The sequence below is a fragment of the Pipistrellus kuhlii genome, unplaced genomic scaffold (assembly GCF_014108245.1).
Source record: "Pipistrellus kuhlii isolate mPipKuh1 unplaced genomic scaffold, mPipKuh1.p scaffold_m20_p_11, whole genome shotgun sequence".
In the NCBI taxonomy this organism is placed as follows: Eukaryota; Metazoa; Chordata; class Mammalia; order Chiroptera; family Vespertilionidae; genus Pipistrellus; species Pipistrellus kuhlii.
This window is the reverse complement of record NW_023425416.1, coordinates 25,732,244-25,745,010: the sequence shown is the minus strand read 5'-3', so window position 1 is coordinate 25,745,010 and position 12,767 is coordinate 25,732,244. Positions and strand designations below refer to the sequence as shown.

The window sequence follows — 12,767 nt, the reverse complement described above, 5'->3', positions numbered from 1 at the left end:
AGAAGCTGAGCCTCGCTCTAGGGGCCCTTTCATTGTTCTTAATGGTCCCTGAGCAACATTGACAGGGGCCTTTCACGTAGATGAAAAAGCATGGTTTTCTTCTCTGTGCCTCACTTGTTTTTATTCAATTTATTAAAAAGAAAAACACCAGTTTACCCTTTTCTCCCTACCCTCTGCCTACCACCAAACTGTCTCTGTATCTATGGTCATAATCTTCTTATTTATATAAAAATATATCTTACATATTATGCATTATTATTTATATTTTATTTGTCTTTTTAGTCTTCTTTATACATTTATGCTCAAAGATTGCCACATCTCTGGCTTCCACATCTCCCTCACCCATTTTTATGTGTCTACTTTTTCTTTAATATATTTGCATTTGATGATCCCATGTGATTATAATTCCATATTTTGTCAAGCCAAGTCTACTCTCTTTTCATCCTAAAGTCTTAAAAAAAAAAAACTGTTGAAGGCAAAATGCAGTTTCAAACACGATTCTTTGACATCTAGTTCTATATGCTATGTTGTTCTCTTTGAAGTATAGTTGTATATTTAGAAGCCTCTGTTCTCTCCTGTGGGATTTTTTTCTTTGGCCCCCAAGTGATAATTGTGGATTTCCCATTGTTTTGCAGCATATAGATAAAATCATGAGCACCCACGGAAAGCAGATTATGCAAGCCGTCACTCTTATTCTGGAAGGGGAGCATAACATTGAAGTCAAAGAACAGGTAGGTGTTCCCTTTCTTTGAGGAATATCTTCCGATTTTTCCAAGAAAGGTTTGAATTCTTCCCCCTTGGCCCTGGCTGGTTGGTCCTGTGCACTAAGGGGTGTGCCTTTGACTGGAATCAAACCCGAGACCCTTCATTCTGAGCGCCGACACTCTATGCCAACAAGGCAGGGAATGCTTCTTGGAGGGAATGACACTGAGTCCAGGAGCACAGTCAGTCAGGAATCACTCAAAGTGAAGAGAAGTGAAGGTAATTTTCTCCAACTTTAATCCACATTTGTTTCCCTTTGTGTTCCTCTAGTAGGTTTCAAAAAAGTTTGGGTTCTAATTGCACATGGCTAGTGGACAGGGCTCAGGCCTTCACCCAGAAGGTCATTCGCTTGTGAACATTTGGAGAGAGGGAGGGAACCTGCAACACTTCTGAAGCTACCACCAAAGAGGCGACCCCTTTGAGGAAACCTTGTAGGGTAACATGAGCTTCTCTCAGAAATGGGGTTTTCAAGAAAATATTAAATTATGTTTTCCCTTTCATTTATGTGATAGCATGAACTATAAGACATGCCTGCCTTTGCCCAGCGATGGTTTATGCCCGGAAAGAAACCACTGAAATGTTTGGATTCCTTGGGCTGGTTGGCAGTGAGGCCAGGGAGTGAGAAATCAAGACATTCAAAGTGGAAACTGAGAAAATCCCAACTTGAGAGAGCTCAGTATGGGGCTTTAGCGTTCTCCTGATCACTGACCTTTGTTCTTTCCAGACACTGTGCATCCTAGCCAACATCGCAGATGGCACAACGGCAAAAGAACTCATTATGACCAATGATGACATCCTGCAGAAAATCAAGTATTACATGGTAGGCCTTTGTCTCCTTTCACTGCTCTGCACTAGCCACACATGAGAAGCAGGGACTTCGAACAGATGCAGGAACTCTCTTCTGTCCTGAAGAAGAAGCAACAACAGCAGGTCCTAGAAGCTGTGCCCTTGGCAGGGTTACGATACATCACCCCAGTCCCTACCCTTGTCATCTGATTACCTCCCTCTTATTCAGTGAAGACCTGAGCATTTGGCTCTCAGCGTTCCCAGTCCCTGCCCTCCCTCAAGGCTATGTGGAGGATCGCCTTAGCTCTCTTTGATCCACTTACTTTCTGTGGGGTGTGTGTGTGTGTGTGTGTGTGTGTGTGTGTGTGTGTTTAAATATATTTTATTGATTTTTTACAGAGAGGAAGGGAGAGGGATAGAGAGTTATAAACATCGATCAGCTGCCTTCTGCACAGCCCCCCCACCTGGGATGTGCCCACAACCAAGGTACAGGCCCTTGACCGGAATCGAACCTGTGACCCTTCAGTCCACAGGCTGACGCTCTATCCACTGAGTCAAACCAATTAGGGCTGGTCCGTTTACTTTCATACACAATCTGCCAACTGCTTCCAAACATTTCAGCCATCATCCCTCTCATGACGATGCCCTGGATCTTACCGCCAGAAACTGCCTGTTGCCAAAAAGTGGCTATCAAACATTCTCGCTCTTTTCACTGTTATTGTCTTCTTGCAGAACCTTAAACATGGGAGCCCCGGTGTTCTCTTTGCCTGCCATGTCAGAGCTGACAGCTGTAGAGAATGGCACAGAACTAGGCTGGCTGGTTTCTTGTTAAATTCATTCCAGAACCCAGATAGGCGCTCAGTACTGCCTAGTACCCTCCTGTGGTTCTCCAGCAAGCTGGCACCCTATTCTCTCTTTAAAAAGAATAAAATAAAATAAAAAAATTCTCATTGCTTTTTAGAGAGAGGGGACAGACAGAGAGAGGAACATTGATCAGTTTCCTCAAGCCTGCAACCAAGGTATATGCCCTTGACTAGAATCAAACCCAGGACCCTTCAGTGTGTGGGCCAAGGCTTTAGCCACTGAGCCAAACCTGCTAGCCCAACACCCTCATTCTCCACAAAAATAGATTCTTGCCTTCCATTCTTTAAACCTCATCCCTTCTGCCCATCACTAGGAGTGATGACCTCACTTTTTGTTTTATTAAGAGAAAAGAAGCCAAAATCCCTGTTACACCTTAAATAAAATCCATCCTCCTTATGATAGCCTGTGAAGTCCCACATGACCTGACTTGTCTTTCTCAGTTCACACAAGCTATACAGCTCCTTCGTACCGCAGACCTTTTCAGGAACTTCCCCTTTCTCTCAAAACCCCTAATCCCTACCTCTTTGTACAACTGGCATTGTCTTCGAGTCTCTGCTTAAATGCCGCCTCCTTCAAAGAGATCTTTTCTGTGCACTCTACCTAAATTAGGTTCCTACCCCTCCACCTTCCACTTTTCTCTATCACAGCAATTTGTTTCTCAAAACATATTTATTTGCATGAATGATGAACTTACACATAGTAAATGCTTATTGTTGTACTGTCTACAAATTCATTCATTCAACAAATACAGCCTGAGGGTAGGAGCAGATGATAAATTTTGTTTTGTCTGTCTCAATGGAGCCCTAGCTAGACAGCTCCTAAAAAAAAAGTCTTGGCTTGTAGAAGGAGAAAAGAATCACCAATCATAGAATGTAATTGAGGAAGCCACATCCATTTCTTTGTCTCTGTTTATTAGAGAGAGAGTCCTGCATGGTCAGATAAGTCTGTCCTAGCATATATCACTGGCATTTCTCAGATATGAATAAATTATTTCAATGTACTGGGGTGTGTGTGTGTGTGTGTGTGTGTGTGTGTGTTTGGTGGTTTTTTTTACACCATGAGGAAAACCACTTGTAAAGACCATTCAACCATTGGGCCCTTTTTCATTTAGGAGAAAGCATAAATGATAAATGATCCAAATGGTTGTACTTTCAGTACATAAAAAAAAATAAATAGAATTGTGTTTCAGACAAATAGGTGGCTCCTTAACAATAGGAGACATTCAAGGTAAACCAAATAGAGTCAAGTTTTTGGAGATGTTCCTACAAAAATGAGAGTAATTTGAATCAGATTATCAGCAGCTGCAGAGAGAAATACCAAATGCACATCCATCCAGTTTGTTGGCCGCTAGTGGCCTGAAAGTTTTCTAATAGGACTAAGGCGTAGCTTAATCTAAAGCACAGAATTGTCATGTCAGTGTGGAATAAAGGATAAATTACAAATGGCACCAATGGCCCTGGAGGTGCTTTGTGTGGCCAACCTGAGGATGTCTGAAATTGGAATTTGAGTGTTTTGGCAAGGTTTTCCCCGTTTGCCAGATTCTCCACCATTTTTAAAAAAATATATTTTATTGATATTTTACAGAGAGGAAGGGAGAGAGATAGAAAGCTAGAAACATCGATGAGAGAGAAACATTGACCAGCTGCCTCTTGCACACCCCCTACCGGGGATGTGCCCGCAACCAATGTACATGCCCTTGACCAGAATCAAACCTGGGACCTTTCAGTTCCCAGACCGATGCTCTACCACTGAGTCAAACCGGTTTCGGCTCTCCACCATTTTTTATTGTCTTTAGTCCAGTCCATTCACCCATTAGTGCTAACTTTGTGACCCCTCAAGACACTTGAATTTGAAGTCCTTGCTTAAAACCTTTAGGCTGTTGGGGTTGCTTGTAGTATGTCACAAAAAGATGGTCTAAAATGAGATTACCTCCATTTTTATTTTCCTTTTCTGCATCAAATAGGGTCATTCACATATCAAGCTGCAGCTTGCGGCGATGTTTTGTATATCAAACCTCATATGGAATGAAGAGGAAGGTAAGAGATCGGTGAGATTTGTTCTGAAATGATGGGAGGGAAGTCCCACTCAGGGAAGGCAGCAGGCGCCCCTGAGATCCTGGGTTGAGGCACTGCTCACTGGGTCCGAACAGTGTCGCCCTGAGAAGCTGTGGGACTAGCCTGAGTCAGCTGGACAGTTAACACTGAGCCCCCACCTTGGAGTCAACACTAGAAGTAGATGACAGTCCCTGCCCTGAGAGAGCTGAGGAGGCAGTGAGAGGCACTGGAAGAAGAGGAGAGGTGGGAGTGAGTGGAAGGACAGGCCTTTCACTGTTGCAGAGGAATGCCAGTAAGGACTATGGGCACATCAGCTTAATGGAGAAGGGGGTGCATTGGTGAGAAATGAAAAGTATGTGTGACTGTGAAGCAGGCAGTCTGTCAGGAGGTCCTCCACCTTGGCTGTCGACTAAAACCTCTGGGAAGTTTGCACAGACTGATTACATCAGAATCCGGAGGCGTGGGCTGCAGGCAAGAGTTTTTAAAACTCCCCAGATGATTCCAACTCCCCCAATGCAGTAGCACTAGGTCTCATTGCTGGGTTGGCTGCCTAAAACTCCCCTGGGGAACTTTTGAAGATGCAAATTTCTGGGCTCCATCCCTAGATATTCTGGTTTACTGGGTCTATTATAGATGGGGTCAGTGCAAAAGTGAGTCAACGAAGCTCTTCGGTGGGAAGGAAGGACTCCAGCTGATTACTCTGCTCAGCTGCTGTATCCAGAACAAAGCAGAAGGAGGAGAAACGATTCAACAACGTACAGACCCTAGAATCCAAGTCTGGTGCCAGGGAAACAAGGCTGCCCTCAGGAGGTCCTAGTCTGGTTGGAAGCTAGAACAGAGCGGTGTGAAGTTGGAACTATCACATGCTGACGAGAGGCAGCAGGAAGTGCTGGGAGAGCAGTGGAGGGTGGAAGAGAACAGGAAGAGGAGACAAGACCTGTTGGGGGTAGGAAGAGCCTGGCTTGGTGTGTCCGGAAAGAAGGGAAGCTGGGGCCTGATGACAGAGGGCCTGGTGCCAGGCGGTAGAAGCTGACCTGGTCCATGGAGAAGCTAGCTGAGGAGCAGACCTCAGGAATGACTGCAGGAAGGAGGGTGAGAGGCAGGGAAACCAGTTAGAAGTCTGTTGGAGGATGCGAGCCAGAGGGCGTCCATACACAGGGAGAGAGGAGGCCAAGGGAAAGGGGGAGGACAGTGAAGAACTCCGGTAAAGTCAGGCTTCAGGTTGTTGATTGTACACTAAGGTGAGCAACTCTCTGGGTCATGTGCCAGTAACCTGTTAGCTTTAATCTCTTAGGTTCACAAGAACGCCAGGATAAATTACGAGACATGGGCATTGTAGATATTCTACACAAACTGAGTCAGTCACCAGATTCAAACCTTTGTGACAAGTGAGTATCGAAAGGGCCTGCTTTGGGGTACTTGAAGAATTTGAATTGCTTAGCAATTAACATGGCCAAACTTAAAACCTTTTAGATTCTTGGATTCCCTTTTTAATTTTCTGTGAGCCAACTGTGTAACATTTGAGATCACTAGTTAAACTAATCATTAGCAAATTAATAAAGATCCTCATCTTTCTCTGAATTAACATGAGTCTGGGCTGTCTTAGTGGGTATCTAGAAAAGATTCAGAGGCCATTCCTTACATTCCTTTAATCATTAGACTAGAAATGCATGTGGCTTTCAGAAAGGAAGGCATTCATTAATGAAACATTGCCTCCAAACCTCCCTGAGCACTGCCTTTTGCCTGCCTGGCCTGGCTACTGGGGAGGCGGCAGAGACCACTGAGGAGTCCCTGTTGTCAAAGAGCTCACCCTCTCTTGGGAGAGGCAGGAATCATAATCAGAGATCCCTCTAGCCTCAAAATGGTCAAAAGTGTTTTTCCTAGCTGTGTCTTCCTACTCCCTTATCATGCAGCCTTCACTTCTCAGCTCACTTCCGTGTATAACCATGACTACAGCAATGCACATCAGCTCTCATCTCCAGATTCTTAAGCACAACCTAAGCCCTTCCTGGCTTGGCCCTGCCTTTCTCATCCTCTACGTCCTCCCTCCAATCCCATGCCCACCCTACCTACCCAGTCCAGTATCACATCTTCATGTTCATCTTGATTCACCATTTCAGTCTCCTCTCTTCTGAACCCTTATTCATTCAGCAGTAGCTTGTTTGTTAATACTAACCTCTGCCAGGCACTGTTTTAGGCATTGGTGATATAACGGTGAATAAAATCAGTGAAGTCCTTACTTTCATGGCACTTACATTCTAGCACAGAAGACAGACAGTAAGCAAACAAATATGGAATATAAGAGCAGGAAATGAGATTTACTACAAACAAAAAGCAAGTTGAGGGACTGGAGAGTAAGAAAATTTATTTTCATACAGATTAGTCAATAAGGCCTCTCTGAAAATGTGACATTTGATCAAAGGCCTGGATGAAGTGAGTCTGCCAGGCAGATGTTCAGAGGAAGAGTGTTCCAGGCAGAGGGGCAGAACCTGAGGCAGTAATGAGCTTGACATGTTCAAGGAGTAGCAGGAAGACCACTGGGGTTGGAGGAAACGAAACCGGGGGAGAGAGATAGAAGGGGGCTCAGGGAGGAGGTGGGGAGCACGTGAAGAGCCTTGCAGCCAATAGTAAGGCCTTTGGATTTCACTCAGAGTTTATTGGAGAGTTTTGAGCAAAACAGACATCATCTGATTTGAATTTTTAGAAGATCATTCTGGTGGCTGTGGACAGAATCGTCTGGATAGAGCAAAAATTGAAACAGGGAGACTAGTTAAAGGCTGTTGGCCTGTGCATAAGAGATGGGGGTGGTAGTGGTAGAAGTATTGAGAAGTGGTCTGATTCAGGACTTAATCTAAAGGTACCAACAGGAAAGAGAGAACAAGAAACTGCCTAGAGTTTTAGCCTGAAGCAACTGTATAGTGGGTTGTCATTGACCAAGATGGTGAAGAAGTGAGCGAAGTGGGTAGGGACAGGGAGATAAAAAGTTCTTGTTTGGGCGAGCCCACTTTGCGGTGCCTGTTAGATAAACGAGGACCTTGGAAGAGTGGGGCTGTGCATAAAAATACGCTCACTCAGAGGTAGGCTGTAGTAGCAGCCATACCCCTGTTTCTGAAGGAAATTTTCCTTGTAGAACTCAACTTATAACTTAGAGACAGTTTGAATAGAGCTTTCTGTTCCGAAGTGTTGGTCTATTTGTAACTATCATCTTTATAGAGTCTTAGATAATTACAAGAATATCCCTTAGTATGCCACTTTTAAAACTGTAGATTATATCTGTTACTTTGCTATATAGAAACTGCACGTGAGGCCAGCTTATTGCATGCCTCGCCTACGTGGTATACTTTCATCAGCCAATAGGAACTGAAAATGTTAGCCTTTCCTCCATTAGCGTAGAAGGGAAGACCATTGCTAAAACCTGACTTCCTAACTCCCACAAGCTCATAACAGGAGCGGTGAAGGAGGCCTCCTCAGTTCTAGCTCAAAGGAAGACACCTTTACCAGGATCAGGATAGGTCAAGTCGCTGCCCACATTGCATCTTTTCCTCTCCAACTAGTTGCCTTCTTTCCCAATCATAATAAACGTACATCCCACATTGTCAGTGTCATTAGGGGAAGAAGTAGATGAGCTTGTAACCTGTTCTGAGGCACAGGAACCATGACAGCGTCCTGGCGCCTTCTGTGCACCTTTAGTCAGCACCTAAACACCTTCCTGGGTCAATTTTAGTTTCCAAAACCCTAAGCTTCCTCCCCAGTGTCCTGTGGCGCTGAGTAAAACCTGCATGGCAATAGAACATGATTCCAGGTCCCAGGCAACTCTGTGCCAGTGGCAAGGAGAACTATAGACTGTCACTGGGCTGCAGCAGCCGTAAGGGCTAGAGCAGCCCTGTGTGAGGGAGCCACAGGAGAGGAATGGAGCCAGCCTGGCTTGGAAGTGTCTTCTGACTGCAGAATTCTGCCCTGCGGGCAGGTGCCCAGCGGGGCTCACCCAGTCCCCTTTGGGGAATCGAACATTTTAGACTTCCCTCATACCATCTTTGAGCCGCAGGCTTTCCCCCTTATTAATACTTCTGAGATGCTGGCTAACAGGAACCTTGTGATTTCAGGGCCAAGACGGCGCTGCAGCAGTACCTGGCGTGACGGGAGCAGCTGGGGCACCCGCGAGCATCCCACATCCTCGGTAAAGGAAGTACAGAAACTAGCCTCATTTGATTCCTTCTGTTTGCACACGTCACCTTGGACTGCAGGGAGCTGTTTTGCAAAAGCAATTTGGTAGGCTTAGATCTCAATTTCATCTTGAGAACATATTTTCGAGGTAGTAATTTCCTCAGAGGACTATTGTGTTTTGTTTTGGGGGTTTTTTCTGAGCTACCTGGACTCTTTATTAGAACAATCAATCATTTTCCTTTGGACCTACAATTTTTTGCCTATGCTGCAGCCACTTTGTGAGTGAGAATGAGTGTGTCTGTGCATACACAAATGTATGTGTATGTGTGTGTGCGCACATGAGTCACGGTGAATGGGTGTGTGTGGGGGGGGATACCTCAAAATTTTCTTTTCTTATTTTGTGTGAAAATCTCTTTTCTACAGATTTTCCAGGGTTTAAGCATTGCTTGCTGTATAAAATAACTTTACTGAATTATATACAGTTTGAATGAAATGTTATTTTAAAAACAAAACAATTGTTAAGTGTTCCATAAAGGTTATGTTGAATTTTGATCAGATGAATATTTGTAAGTAAAAAAATATATATATGCATTTCTGAACCTCAACTTACATAGATTTTCTTTATAAAAGAACAAAGAAAAAAAAAAAAAAGAAAGAAAAGATTGGCTATAGTTGGCCTGAATAACAGGCACGATATATGGTGCTGTGCAAAATAGTGAGCTAGCATCTTACTGCCGTCAATATCAGCCTAATTCAATAAGCTCTCAGACTTCCAGGTCAGATGGACAGGGTGAAGGAGAGTGAGGGGACAGAGTCACCATAGGTTTTTGAAACATCCAAGGGAAACATAACTACTGATAGTGGAAGCCCAGCCATAACTCTGGGCTGCCCTTGGCAGGAACTGGGCACGGAGTGCCTCCCAGCTGCCCTCAGCCCTGCCGTTGGTGCAGCAGTGTCTGGCAGGATTTGAACCAGCTCAGGCTAAAGTAGCTCATCGCTTCCTGGAAACAAAGTCTGGTCACCTTGTGCTGCCTGAAGCAGCACGCATCGCTGTGAAACTCCGGAATGCTCTTCAGACCCATCTGAGGGAAAAAGCAAAGAGCAGGATAGCATGGGAAGCTGTTCTTCTCTTCGCGACACTGCTATTGAGTGTCCTTTTGTAAAATGAAATAGGAATTTTAGTGAGAGATGCAGCCAAGACCTTTTCCTGCAAGAAGCCCAAAACACTGAAGCTAGAAGGAAAGGGACTCTCCCTGGGAGGACCGAAGAGGAGTCCTTTCCGCAAGCGAGTGTGCTTGGTCCTTCTGCTCCGCCTGCCGGGCCAGCTTCCAAGTGTACTCGACTGAGATTGCTCTTGACTGAAGGTAGAACCAGCCTTCCTTTCCCTTTGTTAAAAGACGGTCAAAGGCACTGTGGCCAGGAAGGGAGTCTGCGGCCAGAAGCTTGCCGTGGGCGCAGGCCACCCCGGGTCCGAGCCCACCAGCCACTCCTGATGTGGTCGCACACATCGCGGGCACCCACCGCCACCCTGTACCTTCCTTGGAAGATTCAGATGTGTTTGATTGCAGATGAATGTTTTTAAATGTATTTAACGCCATTTTTCCTGTTCTCAACCTGACCACGCGAGATTCAAACACAGAGATTTCCAAGTTGTTCCGTTCTCAGAACACCATTGATTTAAACATCTGTCCCAACAGGCGCTTAGGTTTTGTGCAGCTGTCAGAGTGCTCATGTGAGGTCATCCTTGCTTGGCACTTGTAACCCAAAACAGTGTAGAGCTGGTATTTAAAGGTACCAGGTAAATATACAGAAACCAATAACGAATTGCTGAGACAATCTTGAACCCAGATAGCATTAGGAAGCTAACAGCCCAATGAAATAACACTTTCACACTTAAACTCTGTGGGTAAATCTTGCCTGTGGCTATAAACCGATGATCAAAGAAAAAAGTGCTTTACTATGATTAACTTTTCTGGTTTCGATGAAGGAAATGTATTTATTAAAACAAAGCTGTTCGCTGCTCTACACAGGTGCAGTGTTCTGTCAGCAAGAGGTGGGAGGAATGGGATGTGATCTTGTGTCTTCTCCCAAGTTCTTAACTAAGCTTCTCGCTCTCTCTAATACTGCATTCTGTTTCTCCTTTTGTGCCCTGATTGTAACCCAAAACCTATGAACTAGAAAAGAATGTCCAATTTAATGAGTTGCATTTTTTCCCCTTGAGCACTTTATGTGGAACAATACGTGTTCTCCTGGTAGTGTTTGAATGATATGATTTTAACACATGCTAATAAAAGCCAAGAAAGATCATGGCAACTTCTATAAAGGAGTCTGTTTTCCAAATGTCTAGAATGCTAGGAGATGTACTGGCTTCTGCAACCTGGGACTTGGTGAGTGAGAAACCAGGAAGTGACTTCGCATTTCAGAGGGTGTGGCTGGTGCCGGAGGGTCACTGCAGCTCCCAGGGGCCTCTGCAGCATTCTGGGGGCCCCTCTCCTCCTGGCCTCCTGAAGGCCAGCAGACCCTTTACAGGCGGTCATTTCCAGCCACAGGATCCCCCCAGTGTTGTGTCCCCCTCCGTCCGATCCTCTTCCCCTTTGGGTGCCACCTGGACTCGGGCCCAACGCTTGGAAAATGACCAGCTGCACAGTGCATGGGCCGCTGCTGTCCCCCTGCAAGGACCCACAGGCAGGCCACTCCCTGGCTGTGCTTGTCCCACCTCTAGAATGTAGAGAAGCACCTCCTGTCTCTTGGTCTCACTGGAAACAGGAAGAAAGCCAAGGACACCTGCCCCAGAGCGTGGGGGGAAGATGGGGAGGTGATCGGCAGGGGAGGGAATTCCCCTACCGCAGAGGGAACTTGGAATTGAGGTCTGAGAGAGGAGTCGAAAGGGAGACTGACCCCAGATCCTGATGGAGAGTCGACAGGGCGTGATCCCTTGCCACCTGCGATAGAGGCTGGTGCTGCCCCAGCCCTGCCCCTTTCCACTGACTCCTGATTGCTGGGCAAGGAGGCACGTGTCAGTTGCCAGCATGAGGGGAGTTTTGACCCCTGACCTAGCTTCAGAGGAAGCTAAGGGACACCCCAAACCCAAGGGCCAGATGGGGCCCACTTGAGCCGCCTGCCTTTGCCCTTCTGTCAGCATCCCCGGCTCCTGACCTTGTCTGCCAGGCACTCAGCCCTCTTGCTGAGAGGAACCTCCCTCTGACTCCATGGGCTGGGGCTGCCCTCTACCCTTTCAGGCACTCACACCCCAGATAGCAGCCATCCTGCAGCCCCAGGAGGGTTCCTTCTGTCAGAGGAAGCCGGGAAGCCAGGCCCCATCTTGGCCAAGGAATTCTGCCCGCAGAGAGTGGCTGACACTTTATAGCCAAGCTCTGGGCCCTTCTCTCCTCCATCTCCCACCAACTCCATTCCTCTGCCACGAACCTTCTTAATTCTGGGGGGAAAGGCCCTGCTGTATAAAGAAAGGAAGGGTGTGTCAACATTCCTCCACTCTGGCCCTGTGACCTAGGGTCCCCCCTCTTTGTCCCCCACAATGTCTCCCCCGACCCTTCCACTCCCAGCCACTTCCTGGGAAGGTTTAAGATGGTCACAGAACCGACATATCCTCCTCTACCCAGGCTCAGTTCTTGCCTGCTCTTCTCTCTCCCCTGCTTCCTTCCTCGCCTCTCCTCTCTCCAGTGACGGACGATCCTTGGCTTCCCAGCTTCTGGGGAGATCAGACAGCTGTCGGGTGGGTGTGCTCCCAAGCCGCTCGTTCAGAGTCGCACAGCACTGGCGGTGTGGACGACCAGGCCTAGGGCTCTGGTGACTCTCCACGGCACTGGCCAGCTCTCTGTGGGCACAGAGCACCTGAGTCCCCCTCTTGAGCCCGCTCCCAAAGGGAGGAGCGCATCCCCATGACGGCCTAAGGGTTCGGCCGTCCGCAGCAGCGGCTTCACCTTCCCTGACGTGCCCTGCCAGGGAGGGCCCCGTGGTTCCCCACGGACGCTGGTGAGCACAGTGGACAGAGCGTTTCCATTGGGAGGTGGCTCAGGTCTCCACTTGCAGGCAGCTCAGCTCAGCCTCTGCCCCCAGCGCCGGCACATGTGCCCTGTGCCAGAGGCTGCAGAAGGCAATGCACCCGCGGAGAGCAGT

The 12,767-nt window shown here is 46.9% G+C and overlaps 1 protein-coding gene across 5 annotated transcripts in view; it reads left to right on the top strand.

Moving 5' to 3' along the window:
• ARMC8 (armadillo repeat containing 8) overlaps positions 1–10,939 on the top strand; it is a 79,789-nt gene extending 68,850 nt beyond the window's left edge. For 4 of the 5 annotated variants that reach the window (XM_036431344.2, XM_036431346.2, XM_045579258.1 and 1 more), the window contains 4 exons: positions 636–731; positions 1,487–1,582; positions 4,376–4,448; positions 8,570–10,939. In XM_036431344.2, the coding sequence (XP_036287237.1) occupies positions 636–731; positions 1,487–1,582; positions 4,376–4,448; positions 8,570–8,739 (435 nt within the window). In that variant the 3' untranslated portion in view covers positions 8,740–10,939. Of the gene's footprint in view, positions 1–635; positions 732–1,486; positions 1,583–4,375; positions 4,449–5,760; positions 5,855–8,569 lie in introns of all 5 variants that reach the window. The other variant, XM_036431345.2, reaches the window with a different exon arrangement.
• Positions 10,940–12,767: the final 1,828 nt, after the last annotated feature.